This window comes from Xenopus laevis, chromosome 3L (genome assembly GCF_017654675.1).
Source record: "Xenopus laevis strain J_2021 chromosome 3L, Xenopus_laevis_v10.1, whole genome shotgun sequence".
In the NCBI taxonomy this organism is placed as follows: domain Eukaryota; kingdom Metazoa; phylum Chordata; class Amphibia; order Anura; family Pipidae; genus Xenopus; species Xenopus laevis.
In genome coordinates, this window is record NC_054375.1 from 107,314,012 (window position 1) to 107,327,114 (window position 13,103).

Sequence of the window (13,103 nt, forward strand, 5' to 3'; positions counted from 1 at the left end):
ATTTGAGCAGTGCAGTGATATCTAGAAAGTGCTGAATGGAAAGTGAAAATAATTGACTGCCCTGCCTCTATGCTTTAGGCATAGAGGCAGGGCAGGCAATCTATGATTGGCAGCTCAGATATTTAAACACCTTTATATCAGGTATGGATGTTTTAATGAAAAAAATAATTGGGGTTCCATGTTTAATTTTCATTATACATCTTTTTATGTGTGGATGACAGGCCATTTTAAAAGATACTAACATTTTTAGGTGACTTCCTAGGAAACCACTGAAAAATATAAATACAGAGCAATATAGCACCTAAGAATTTTCAGATAAACCTCCCCCTTAGTGTCTGAGGTTGGATGGGAGTCATAATATAGTTTTCCAGTTGGTGTGGTGAACTGGCAGGATACACTTTAATGAACTTTGCCTACCAACTTGTGTCAGCAAACAGTTTCTTCTTGCTCTCAGCAGTGTCTCTTCTAGGCCGAAATGGTGCGCTGATATGCTGAGAAGAGAGATTCTTGCCACTCTTTAATAATGTCCTTAAACTAAGATCAAAATAAAAAAGTATAAGACAACATACTAACAGGATTCGCACTCTGGCATTTTTATTCTTAATGAAATGTGTCCTTCCCCCCCTAGTTTACACTGCTAACAGAGTTGTTCCAAGATGAGGAGCGGATCTTGAGCCCTACATCTTCTGCACCGCCCTCAGGTCGTACTCTGCTATCCCGCACTAGTTTGCGCTCCCTGAAGCCCAAGCCTGACCAGACAAGCAAGGAGCATAAAAAAACTGTCGGCCATCAGGTAACACGACAGAAGGATATCTAGTACAAATCTTGCATTCCCCACAGTTTGATGTGTAAATAGATCATTACTTTGCTCTGGTTACTGACATTGTCTTTCATTCCTGTTCCAGTTCAGAAATTCCCTTCACCTTCTGATGGAGACTCTCAATGCCACAACCCCACACTATGTGCGTTGCGTTAAGCCAAATGACTTCAAGTACCCCTTCACGTATGTCTAAGTAAACTCTTTGCACTGAATTCTGCAAACTGAATATATGTACAGTATATGAAGCTTGGGGAATAGTCTATGACGGCTCACTAGTGCTTATAATCTATTGGATGGATGTAAAAATGGATTGACGTGCTGATGGTAGATGTTCTCTAAATTCACCTCTAATACAGAAAAATTCCCTTCTATGAAAAAATGTTGTGTTACGGTTGTAGAGTATAGTAACTTATAATGTTTCTTCTTATTTCTTGAACTAAACAGGGAAATTAAAGCAATTCCGTTTCAGTTTCTTTCATGGTAGATACCAGTAGATTACCAGTGCTCAGATAATCCACCTACATAGTGGACTCCTGTTCGAAAAAACAGTTACAACAAAGGTTGAAGGGACAGTTTTGTTGCCCAGTTTAGCTCAAGAAATATCAAAAACAAAGCTTTTCAGTGATTATAAATATAGGCAAATACTATGCCTATTCATTGAACTCGTGTTGAGCATGGGGGTATACTGCCTTTTTAGTTCTAAACCAAGTCTTGTGCTGTGAAGCTGATGATTAACAATGCATCTGAGTGGACAAATCGCAAGGAAATGTTGACTTAAAGTGGCGAAGAAAAGCTTCTAGGCAAGTGACATCTAGTTCTGCTGTCTATTTGTCTTGATCAATTACCCAAGGCAAGTGCAGATCTGACTTCAGTGTACATTACATTCTGTGCTATGATTTGCAGCATAGGACTGGCAATAAATAACCAGATATTATAAGAAAATGCCACCTCATTGTTTTAACTAATACAGTAATTGTTTTGAATCCCTCTTGTAGATTTGACTCTAAACGAGCAGTGCAGCAGCTTAGGGCTTGCGGAGTATTGGAAACCATCCGAATCAGCGCAGCTGGATTTCCTTCAAGGTATGCACCGCATTTTCAATTTGCACATTCTGTGGTAGTAATGGCTTCTGGCTCATTTAATAGATACATATGTTCTACACAGAGCAAATGTGTTCTGGCCATGTGTTCTGATTACTGCCTTATCTTTCTTGCCATAGGTGGACATATCAGGAATTTTTTAGCAGATACCGTGTTTTAATGAAGCAAAAAGATGTCCTCAGTGATTGGAAGCAAACCTGCAGAAATGTTCTGGAGAAGCTTATTTTGGTACGTCACACTTCTTTAAAAATAAATATATATATATATATATATATATATATATATATTTATATATATATATTTATATATTTATATATATATATGAGTATAATTTTTTTAAATAGATCTTTTACTAGACTTTGATAAACCAAGTCTTGACAATTTCATTCACTATTATAGGGAATAAAACAATCCATCAATGGAGAATACAAAATAGATTAAATGAGAGTATTTGAAGGAGTGAAATTAGGTCATAAACTCATCTTCTAAATATACTATGGCAAAGCAGACACAACAAACATATTAAATGAAAAAAGGTGAATTTAGTGCAGTCATTCCATCCTTTATGACCTGTATTTGGAGGATGTGGATCATCACAACAGCTTTTCTAATAGGCTGGGAATATGCAAAACTATTGCTTACAATATGTTGTTCAAGGTGTAGTCTTTTTCCTTAACCTCTCAGTGATGCTGCAAGGATTATTCTGATGTTGGCTCTGTGCTTTGGACAAAACATTTTTACAGCATGGCTGCCCATTGGAATCACTATCAGGTGCAAGTGGATTATTCTGCTACAGAAACTGAACATACGGAACTAAACTATAACAGCCATAGATAGCATGGTTCATATCATTCACTGAGACCTGGGTATTGGTAGAAATAATGCACTTCTGCAGCACTTAAAATATAGTTATTAGAAATCACTTCAATATATGAACTCCTTGGTGCCTACTAATTTTACAATAAGATTTGCATTAGTGCCTTTTATTAACCAGGCAGGTTTGACTCTTAAAGGCATTGTGCACTATTTAATTAACTTTTATTACAATGCTGTACAAGATTGATATTCAGATTGATATATAGTTTTCATGTTGTATTATTTTTGGTTTTTGAGTAGGTTCTATTGTTTTATTCAGCAGCTCTCCGGTTTTATCATTTCAGCAGTCTGGTTGCTATGGTCCAAATTATTCAGGCAACAATGCATTGATTATGAATAGGAGAGGCCCTGGACAGAAAAATGAGTAATAAAAAGTAACAATACATTTGTAGCCTTACAGAGCATTTGTTTTTTAGATGGGATCAGTGACTTCCATTTGAAAGCTGGAAAAAGTAAAAAAAGAAGGCAAATCATTTAAAAACTATAAAAAAAGAAAAAAAGGCCAGTTGAAAAGTTGCTTAGAATTAGCCATGTAAAACATTGTAGCAGAAGGCATATTGTCTGTATATCGGCAGGCTTTTGCAACATTGTTTCAGAAGTCAAAACTGTAGTATAGAATATGAATAGCTAGACAACTATTGCTTTCAATAGCTATTGCAACTAGGAATAAGATAAAAACAGTTGAGCATCTTTAATTAATGTATATTGATAAGTTGCTGTGAAGGGAATTTTCTTTTATTAGGATGGACATGGAATTCATTCTTCTAGTATATTCTATGGGGCATCTTGTATTCTCACTACTTTCACTTACCTGCTCCTCTACTGGTCTAATTATGACTGTTGTCCTCGCAGAATTTGGACTGAACTGTTCAACATTAAAGCCACATTTTTTTAATTTCATCTTATTTTCCTAAATTAATGGCAATGTCTCTGCAAATGCAAAATCACATTTCAGTTTCTGTGTTCTCCCAGCCAACTCTTTTCTTGGGTTTCCATTGGTAACAGGACAAGGATAAGTACCAGTTTGGTAAGACAAAGATCTTCTTCCGTGCTGGCCAAGTGGCCTATCTGGAAAAGATCAGAGCAGACAAGCTGAGAATGGCCTGTATTAGAATCCAGAAGACAATCCGAGGATGGCTTTTGAGGAAGAAATACTTGCGTATGAGGAAAGCAGCCATAACAATCCAGCGATATGTCAGGGGATACCAGGCACGATGGTAAGTAGTGATGCAGAAGCTGCATTGGCCACAAACAGGGTTATTTATTATCTGTTGCATAATGCACAATATTCAGCTTTTATTGAACCTTGTGGAAATAATAGGTTGTGTTGCAGAATTTAGGATGTTTCTAGTGTATGCTTTTGCTGCAATTGAGATCCAAAGCTTCACAGAGGCCAAGCAGACAGGGTTGATTGTAATTAATACAGTTTAACCCATCAAAGGTGAATCTCACTGAATGCTCCCCCCTGCATTTAGCTGTCCTTGCTTATATATCCTCTGCTTGTTATAACTATTGCTGCGTAAAATGCATATGCTTTTGACATCCCTGCTTTGTGCTATATATTTTGAATCAATAAATGCTACTTCTGTTGGGTTTCTCCTTATGCCTATGCAATTGAATTTGCACATTTGATGTCAGGGTAGGATATCAAATGTACTGCTTGACTGCCCGAAATACAGTAGATGGGAGAAGTTGGCTCCTTGCTCCTGACTTAGCAGAACCAGGAAATGTTTCTGGCAAGCCTGTATGAATACTAAGTTTTCTGACCAAGGGCTAGAGATGCATTGCTGTGGTTAGATTTTGACTTCACAAATATGGTAACGAAAAGAAAAAGTACATGATGCAGAATTGGTTTGTGTGTTTGTGGGGGGGGGGATACTTTAGCCGAATTTGGAAATACAACAAATATAGGGCAGAGTCTGCTATTTCCAACACAAGTAAGTAGCAAAAGAGCACCAACACAGTTTGAACTGAATGAGCAGACAATTGCTGGCCTTTGCAGGCAACAACAGCCCTGAAGTGAGTTTTTTTTAGTCATTTTTGTCTTATAACAGTTCTGCTTCTTGCTGTCTTTCAGTTACGCACAGTTTCTTCGTAGAACAAGGGCGGCGATTATTATCCAGAAATTCCAAAGGATGTATGTTGTTCGACAGAAGTACCGGCATATACAGTCCTTTACGCTTGCTCTCCAGTCGTATCTGCGTGGTTATGCAGCCAGGAAGAGATATCAGGAGGTAAGAAATTATTTAAATGCAGATGAAAAAAAGGCATCTATAAGACCCCATCATAAACACATACACTAGGAATTTATGTTTTTCTTTTCTACAGGGGCCAGTTCTCTTTCTGAATATGAAGCTAAATGCTGCAAAGTACAGAGTAGTAGTTTTATATAGTTGCACTTTACTATTAAAACAAACACAGGAAAGCCTCCTTATTTTGTTTTAATCTTTTTTGGCTAAATTAAGTCCCTTTATACCTGTAGTTAAAGCAAGTTACCACTTGTTTTTTTAAATCCAGACTGAAAACCTACCATGATGAACTGTAGTAGCACTGCGGTAGCATCCCTGCTGCAACTGCACTTGCTAGTATAATCAGTACTCGGACATTTTTGCCTGCCTTTTCTCTGTGTGTAAAGAGCAGTGACTGGTTTTTTTTTATAACGGTGCTGTTTTATTTCTCATTTGTCTTTTTTTTTTTTTTTTTTCTTCTTTGTCTATTTTTAACTTTTAACAAAAATAAATACAGTAAATGCTTAGTAATAGAAATATCAGATTCTTATTGGGTTCAGTGTAATTATTATTAACATTTATTTGTCATTAAATAAAGTCACAGTGCCCTGCCTACCTCCTTATAGTAATCAAAGGTTTATGTCTCCAATGGAGATTTGCAACTTTGGCCTTTCCAAATACTTAAATTAAAAACTAAGAAAAAACTGACACTTGGTTATATTGCAGTGGCAGCTATTGGTCATATTTGCTTACAATACAGATATATGTACTTTCATATAAGTGTTAAAAGGCAGATCCCATTTTTGTTCTGTATATTGAATTTGTATTGCTGTTAGTAAATAAATCCTTTAATACTGATATTCTCTTTTACCTTTTGCAGATTCTTCGAGCACACAAAGCTACCATTATTCAGAAGCATGTGCGTGGCTGGTTAGCCCGTGTCACTTATAAGAGAAATTTAAGTGCTATCGTATACCTGCAGTGTTGTTACCGCAGGATGATGGCCAAAAGGGAGCTGAAGAAATTAAAGATCGAGGCACGGTCAGTGGAACACTTCAAGAAACTCAACGTTGGGATGGAGAACAAGATCATGCAGTTGCAGTGTAAAGTCAATGATCAGGTACTGTCTCGTCTATATGTTCCTGAGCTCATGTGAGTATAGTACTAGTGGCAGAACTATCCCATACAGGATCATGAATGATCTATACACAATAGTGTCCACATTTCTAACACTTCAGTGATTTGATTTTATCAATTTCTATGACAAATATGTGAAACGTGAATGTGAAATATGGCTCATTTCTGAACTAACTATTGACAGAATAAAGACAACAAATCCTTGCTGGAGAGGCTAACACACTTGGAGGTCACATACAATGCAGACAAAGATAAGCTAAGAAATGATGTTGACAGACTGCGCCATTTCGAGGAGGAGGCCAAAAATGCAGCAAACAGAATGGTCAGCTTGCAGGACGAGCTTGCCAGGCTTAGGAAAGAGCTGCTGCAAACACAGACTGAAAAGAACAACATTAAGGAACGGGCAGAGAAATATCAGACAGAGACTGACCGGGTAGGAACTGATATGTCTGACCTAATGTAATTATGATCTTCTGCTCACTGCATGAAATACAAATTAACTTGCACCTTAAAGAACGGTGCCACTGCAGTCCACTTATAGGTATATAATAATTACATAATAATGACATGCAACAGTACAGTTCCCTTCAGTTCATAATGGCTATTTGTAGGTAAAATGACCTTTCAGGGTAAGATGCATGTCAAATAAATTTGGCTCCTACTGCAATACATTTTCAAAGGAAGAGAATTGAAAATACTTTCCAAATAGTGATTAGGCCAGGTCTTGCTTTCTCATGATGGGGACCTTATTAAGTTGGGCCAGAACACACTCTACCTGTGGGAGTATCAATTATTTGTTCCCTAGCAATCCTTTCAAAGTCTACTGCTTTCAGCAAATCCAACAATGCCCATTGAGCAGTGGCAACAGAATCTAAAGGCCACATTTTTAATTTCTGAGCTCCATTATTATCGTAACCAGCCTGACATTTGCTATTGCCCTGTAGCTTGTTGCCGAGCTGAGAGAACAGAATGCTTTGCTGAAGACTGAGAAAGAAAAACTGAATCTTTTAATCCAGGAGCAGGCAAGAAAAATGACAGGTATGGTGTCTGAGAAAATCCTCTAGATTAAGTGCAATCTCTTTCCACTTACTTTGCATATAATAATATCAATAAAAATGTATTTATTGGGATAGAGTTGAAATGTTAATATGAACAAAATGTTGTCTACTGTGGTGAATTGAAAAGCGTTGGCTAGAAGGTTGGAGGCAGCTGATAAAAGCATTCCGTTTGCCTTATTATAGAGGATATGGAAAAGAAAATTATAGAAGAAACAAAGCAGTTGGAGCTTGAGCTGAATGATGAACGACTAAGGTACCAGAATCTCCTCAATGAGTACAGCCGTCTGGAGGAGCGATATGATGACCTTAAAGATGAAATGAATACCATGGTGCGTTTATTTGTTGCTGGTATTATTTTGCTCTGTGTAATGGACCTGCAGTGGTAAAACCACTTGCTGAGATCAAACCATTTAATCTTGTCATGGGTTTCTTGTTATAGAGTCCTCCAAAGCCAGGACACAAGCGCACCGACTCTACTCATAGCAGCAATGAATCTGAATACACTTTTAGCTCGGAAATCACGGAGTCGGAAGACTTCCCATACCGAAATGAGGTGAGACTATGGCCAAATCGTGTTTCTGCTGCAAATTACAGCTTTATGTGCAAACAAAAAGGTGGTGATTGTGGAGCTGTTTGGTGTGGCTTATGGTGTTTGACCTACTTGGCAGAGCTATATTAGCAATAGCCAAAATATATGTTGTTCCTTTGCAAAAAGATGTAAATGTGCAGTTCGCATGAATTGTATACATTTTAGCACGATATTCCCTGTAATTATGTTGGCTTTGAAGAAGCCAACATACTGTTCTACTAGTTCAGCTCGTTCTTATTCTTCTTATTATGTTGGCTTTGAAAAAGCCAACATCTTGATCTACTAGTTCAGCTCGTTCTTATTATGTTGGCTATGAAATAGCCAACATACTGTTCTTCGAGTTCAGCTCGTTCTTCTTCTTCTTATTATTATTGGCGAACCCCATTTTCTAAACGCTACTCCTCCTACAGTTTTAGGGGTGCAAGCGCCAAACTTTCCACACTTATTCCTCTTATAGCAAAGTACGTTGCTTGTGCTTTAATAAGCGATCCCACCCACCCCGCCCCTGTGGCGACCCCCCGACGACCCCTTTTTTCCCATTGACTTTGACAGGGAAAAATTTCAAATCGCCGCCACTCGTACAGTTTTGAAGATACAGTCCCCAAACTCGGACCACATATTGTTGATGTCACCCCGAATAAAAATAAGTATTTTGGGGGGGCACCCCAAAGTGGGCGGAGCTACCAACGCCCAATGAAAATTTAGCAATTTTCTATACGCTACTCCTCCCAGAGGTTTAGGAGTACAATTATGATACTTTGCACACTTGTTCGGCTCATACCCGAATAGGTTGCTTGTGCTTTGTTAAGCGATCCCACCCTCCGTGCCCCTGTGGCGACCCCCCGACGACCCCATTTTTCCCCATAGACTTTCATTGGAAAACTTGAAACTTTTGCCACTTGTACAGCTTTGAAGTTACACTCACCAAACTTGGGTCATTTAGTCATGGGGTGAAGCTGAAAAATTCTGTCCTATTTTGGGGACCCACCCCGCCCCTGTGGCGACCCCCCGACGACCCCTTTTTTCCCATTGAGATTGACAGGGAAAAATTTCAAATCGCTGCCACTTGTACAGTTTTGAAGATACAGTCCCCAAACTCGGACCACATATAGTTGATGTCACCCCGAATAAAAATAAGTATTTTAGGGGGGCACCCCAAAGTGGGCGGAGCTACCAACGCCCAATGAAAATTGAGCAATTTTCTAAACGCTACTCCTCCCAGAGTTTTAGGAGTACAATTATGAAACTTTGCACACTTGTTCGACTCATACTCGAATAGGTTGCTTGTGCTTTGTTAAGCGATCCCAACCTCCGTGCCCCTGTGGCGACCCCCCGACGACCCCTTTTTTCCCCATAGACTTTCATTGGAAAACTTGAAACTTTTGCCACTTGTACAGCTTTGAAGTTACACTCACCAAACTTGGGTCATTTAGTCATGGGGTGAAGCTGAAAAATTCTGTCCTATTTTGGGGACCCACCCCGCCCCTGTGGCGACCCCCCGACGACCCCTTTTTTCCCATTGAGATTGACAGGGAAAAATTTCAAATCGCTGCCACTTGTACAGTTTTGAAGATACAGTCCCCAAACTCGGACCACATATAGTTGATGTCACCCCGAATAAAAATAAATATTTTGGGGGGGCACCCCAAAGTGGGCGGAGCTACCAACGCCCAATGAAAATTGAGCAATTTTCTAAACGCTACTCCTCCCAGAGTTTTAGGAGTACAATTATGAAACTTTGCACACTTGTTCGACTCATACTCGAATAGGTTGCTTGTGCTTTGTTAAGCGATCCCAACCTCCGTGCCCCTGTGGCGACCCCCCGACGACCCCTTTTTTCCCCATAGACTTTCATTGGAAAACTTGAAACTTTTGCCACTTGTACAGCTTTGAAGTTACACTCACCAAACTTGGCTCATTTAGTCATGGGGTGAAACTGAAAAATTCTGTCCTATTTTGGGGACCCAAAAAAGTGGGCGGAGCCGCAAACAACCAATCAGATTTTCCCTATTGACTTCAATGAGAAAATGTAAACAGCTGTAATTCTCACAGTATTAAAGCTAGAGCTCTCCCAAACTTGGCACCGTGGGTCACTGGGTGACTCGGCTAAAATTTACCTAAAGTGGGCGGAGTCTACAACAGCCAATCAAATTTCAGCCATTCAAATAAATAGGAAAATGTTAAACTGCTGCCGCTCTTAGACGGTTAATGGCAGGGTCCTCAAACTTGGCACAGTTGGTCACTGGGGGACTGGGATTAAAATTAAGAAAAGTGGGTGGAGCTAAAACCAACCAATCAGATTTCTTTGATTGATTTTAATGAGAACAATTAAGAAGGCTGCCATTCTCTCAGTATTGATGTCAGGGACCTTGAATATCACAAATGTGGTCGCTGGGGGTTTCCACTTCAAGTTCCACTTCGAATTTCATTCATTGATTTTCAATAGAAAAAAATAAAAATGCTGCCATTTTTACACAATAAATGACAGCATTCCCAAACTTTGGAATGTTAGTCACTGAGTGACTGTGGTTCACAATTAGGAAAAAAAGGGGCGGGGCAACAACAGCCAATCAGATTTCAGCCATTGACCTTAATTAAAAATGATAAACTGCTGCTATTATCACGGTTTAAATGCTAGGTGTACCAAACTTGGCTCAATTACTCACTGGGTGACTGCGGTCAAAATTTAGGAAAAGTGGGTGGAGCCAAAAACGGCCAATCAGTTTTCACCTATTGACTTCAATGTAAAATTTTTGATTACTGCCGTTCTCACAGTTTTAAAACCAGAGGTCCCAAACTTAGCACTGACTATGACTAGGTAACTGGGGTTAAAATTCAGAAAACTGGGCGGAGCTTAAGACAGCCAATCAGATTTCTTTGATTGATTTTAATGGGAACAATTAAGAAGGCTGCCATTCTCTCAGTATTGATGTCAGGGACCTTGAATATCACAAATGTGGCCGCTGGGGGTTTCCACTTCAAGTTTAGAAAAAGTGGGTGGAGCCACCAACAACCAATCGAATTTCATTCATTGATTTTCACTAGAAAAAAATAAAAATGCTGCCATTTTTACACATTAAATCACAGCATTCACAAACTTTGAAATGTTAGTCACTGAGTGACTGTGGTTCATAATTAGGAAAAAAAGGGGCGGGGCAACAACAACCAATCAGATTTCAGCCATTGACCTTAAAGAAAATGATAAACTGCTGCTATTATCACAGTTTAAATGCTAGGTGTACCAAACTTGACTCAATTACTCACTGGGTGACTGCGGTCAAAATTTAGGAAAAGTGGGTGGAGCCAAAAACAGCCAATCAGTTTTCACCTCTTGACTTTAATGTAAAATTTTGTATTACCGCCGTTCTCACAGTTTTAAAACCGGAGGCCCCAAACTTGTCACTGACCATGACTAGGTAACTGGGGTTAAAATTCAGAAAACTGGGCGGAGCTTAAGACAGCCAATCACATTTTACCAAACGCTATTCAATGGGAATATTTAAATTCCTGTCAATCTTACACTGTTAATGTAAGAGTGCTCAAACTTGGTCCATTTGGTGAAGGGGTGACTGGGATGCAAATTTTTAAAAGTGGGCGTAGCCAAAATAGCCAGTTTGTTTGAATGGATTTCAATGGTAAAATTGGATTGGCTTTAAATTTCACCGTTTTAATCCGGATTCTACCGACTTTGTGTACTCTCTAGGCACCGGGGGCGACTGGGCAAGACACCTATAGCGTTTCATAGCCAACATCCCGTGGTTTCTTCAGAAACGACACCCTCTAGTTCTTCTTATTATTATTATTAGCGCCCCCCGGTTTTCTAAACGCTACTCCTCCTACAGTTTTAGGGGTACAAGCGCCAAACTTTCCACCCCTATTCGCCTTATAGCAAAGTACGTTGCTTGTGCTTTAGTAAGCGATCCCACCCACTGCGCCCGTGCGGCGGACCACCGAAGACGCCGTTTTTCGTATTGACTTTGACAGGGAAAATTTTCAAATCGCTGCCGCTCGTACAGTTTTGAAGCGACACTCCCCAAACTCGGACCGCATATTGTTGGTGCCACCCCGAATAAAAATATGTATTTTGGGGGGGCACCCCAAAGTGGGCGGAGCTACCAACAGCCAATGAAATTTTAGCACTTTTCTAAACGCTACTCCTCCCAGAGTTTTAGGAGTACAATTATGAAACTTTGCACACTTGTTCGGCTCATACCCGAATAGGTTGCTTGTGCTCTGTTAAGCAATCCCACCCTCCGTAGCTCTGTGGCGGCCCCCCAAAGACCCCATTTTTTCCCATAGACTTTCATTGGGAAATTTGAAACTTTTGCCACTCGTACAGCATTAAAGTTACACTCACCAAACTTGGGTCACTTAGTCATGGGGTCAACCTGAAAAGTTCTGTCACATTTTGGGGACTCCAAAAAGTGGGCGGAGCAACAAACAGCCAGTCAGATTTTCCCTATTGACTTCAATGAGAAAATGTCAAACACTGTCATTCCCACAGTGTTAAAGCCAGAGACCCAAAACTTGGCACCATGGGTCACTGGGGTTAAAATTTTGAAAAGTGGGCGGAGTCTACCACAGCCAATCAAATATTAGCCATTTGTTTCAATGGGAAAAGTTAAAACTGTCGCCGCTCTTAGATTGTTCATGGGAGGGTCCTCAAAATTGGCACAGTTGGTCCCTGGAGGACCGGGATCAAAATCTGGAAAAGTCGGTGGAGCCAAAAACAACCAATCAGATTTCTTTGATGATTTCAATGGGAAAAATTAAAATTGCTGCCATTTGCACGTTATTGATGTCATGGACCTCGAATATCACAAATGTGCTCACTGGGTGTTTGCACTTCAAAGTTAGGAAAAGTGGGTGGAGCCACCAACAACCAATCAAATGTCATTCATTGATTTTCAAGAGAAAAACATAAAACTGCTGCCATTTTTACAGGTTAAATGTCATGATTCCGAAACCTTAAAGTGTTAGTCACTTGGTGACTCTGGTTCAGAATTAGGAAAAAAGGGGGCGGGGCAACAACAGCCAATCGGACTTCAGCCATTGACCTTAATGAAAAACGCCAAATTGCTGCTATTATTATGGCGTCCATGCCAAGTGTCCCAAACTCAGCACAATTACTCACTGGGTGACTGTGGTCAAAATTTAGGAAAAGTGGCCGGAGCCAATAACAGCCAATCAGATTTTACCTATTGAATTCAATGTAAAAGTTTCAAATACTGCCATTCTCACAGTTTTAAAGCCAGAGGCCCCAAACTTGGTACAGACCATGACTGGGTGACTGGG

At 39.7% G+C, this 13,103-nt stretch overlaps 1 protein-coding gene across 2 annotated transcripts in view; it reads left to right on the forward strand.

The window, feature by feature from the left end:
- The window catches only part of myo5a.L (myosin VA L homeolog), a 101,216-nt gene that overhangs the window by 64,042 nt on the left and 24,071 nt on the right, over window positions 1–13,103 (forward strand). For both annotated transcript variants that reach the window (XM_041584965.1, NM_001359713.1), the window contains exons 15-25: window positions 629–793; window positions 906–1,003; window positions 1,816–1,902; window positions 2,040–2,148; window positions 3,802–4,013; window positions 4,874–5,030; window positions 5,905–6,144; window positions 6,346–6,594; window positions 7,106–7,199; window positions 7,403–7,548; window positions 7,659–7,772. In XM_041584965.1, coding sequence (XP_041440899.1) covers window positions 629–793; window positions 906–1,003; window positions 1,816–1,902; window positions 2,040–2,148; window positions 3,802–4,013; window positions 4,874–5,030; window positions 5,905–6,144; window positions 6,346–6,594; window positions 7,106–7,199; window positions 7,403–7,548; window positions 7,659–7,772 — 1,671 coding nt within the window. The remainder of the gene's footprint in view (window positions 1–628; window positions 794–905; window positions 1,004–1,815; window positions 1,903–2,039; window positions 2,149–3,801; window positions 4,014–4,873; window positions 5,031–5,904; window positions 6,145–6,345; window positions 6,595–7,105; window positions 7,200–7,402; window positions 7,549–7,658; window positions 7,773–13,103) is intronic.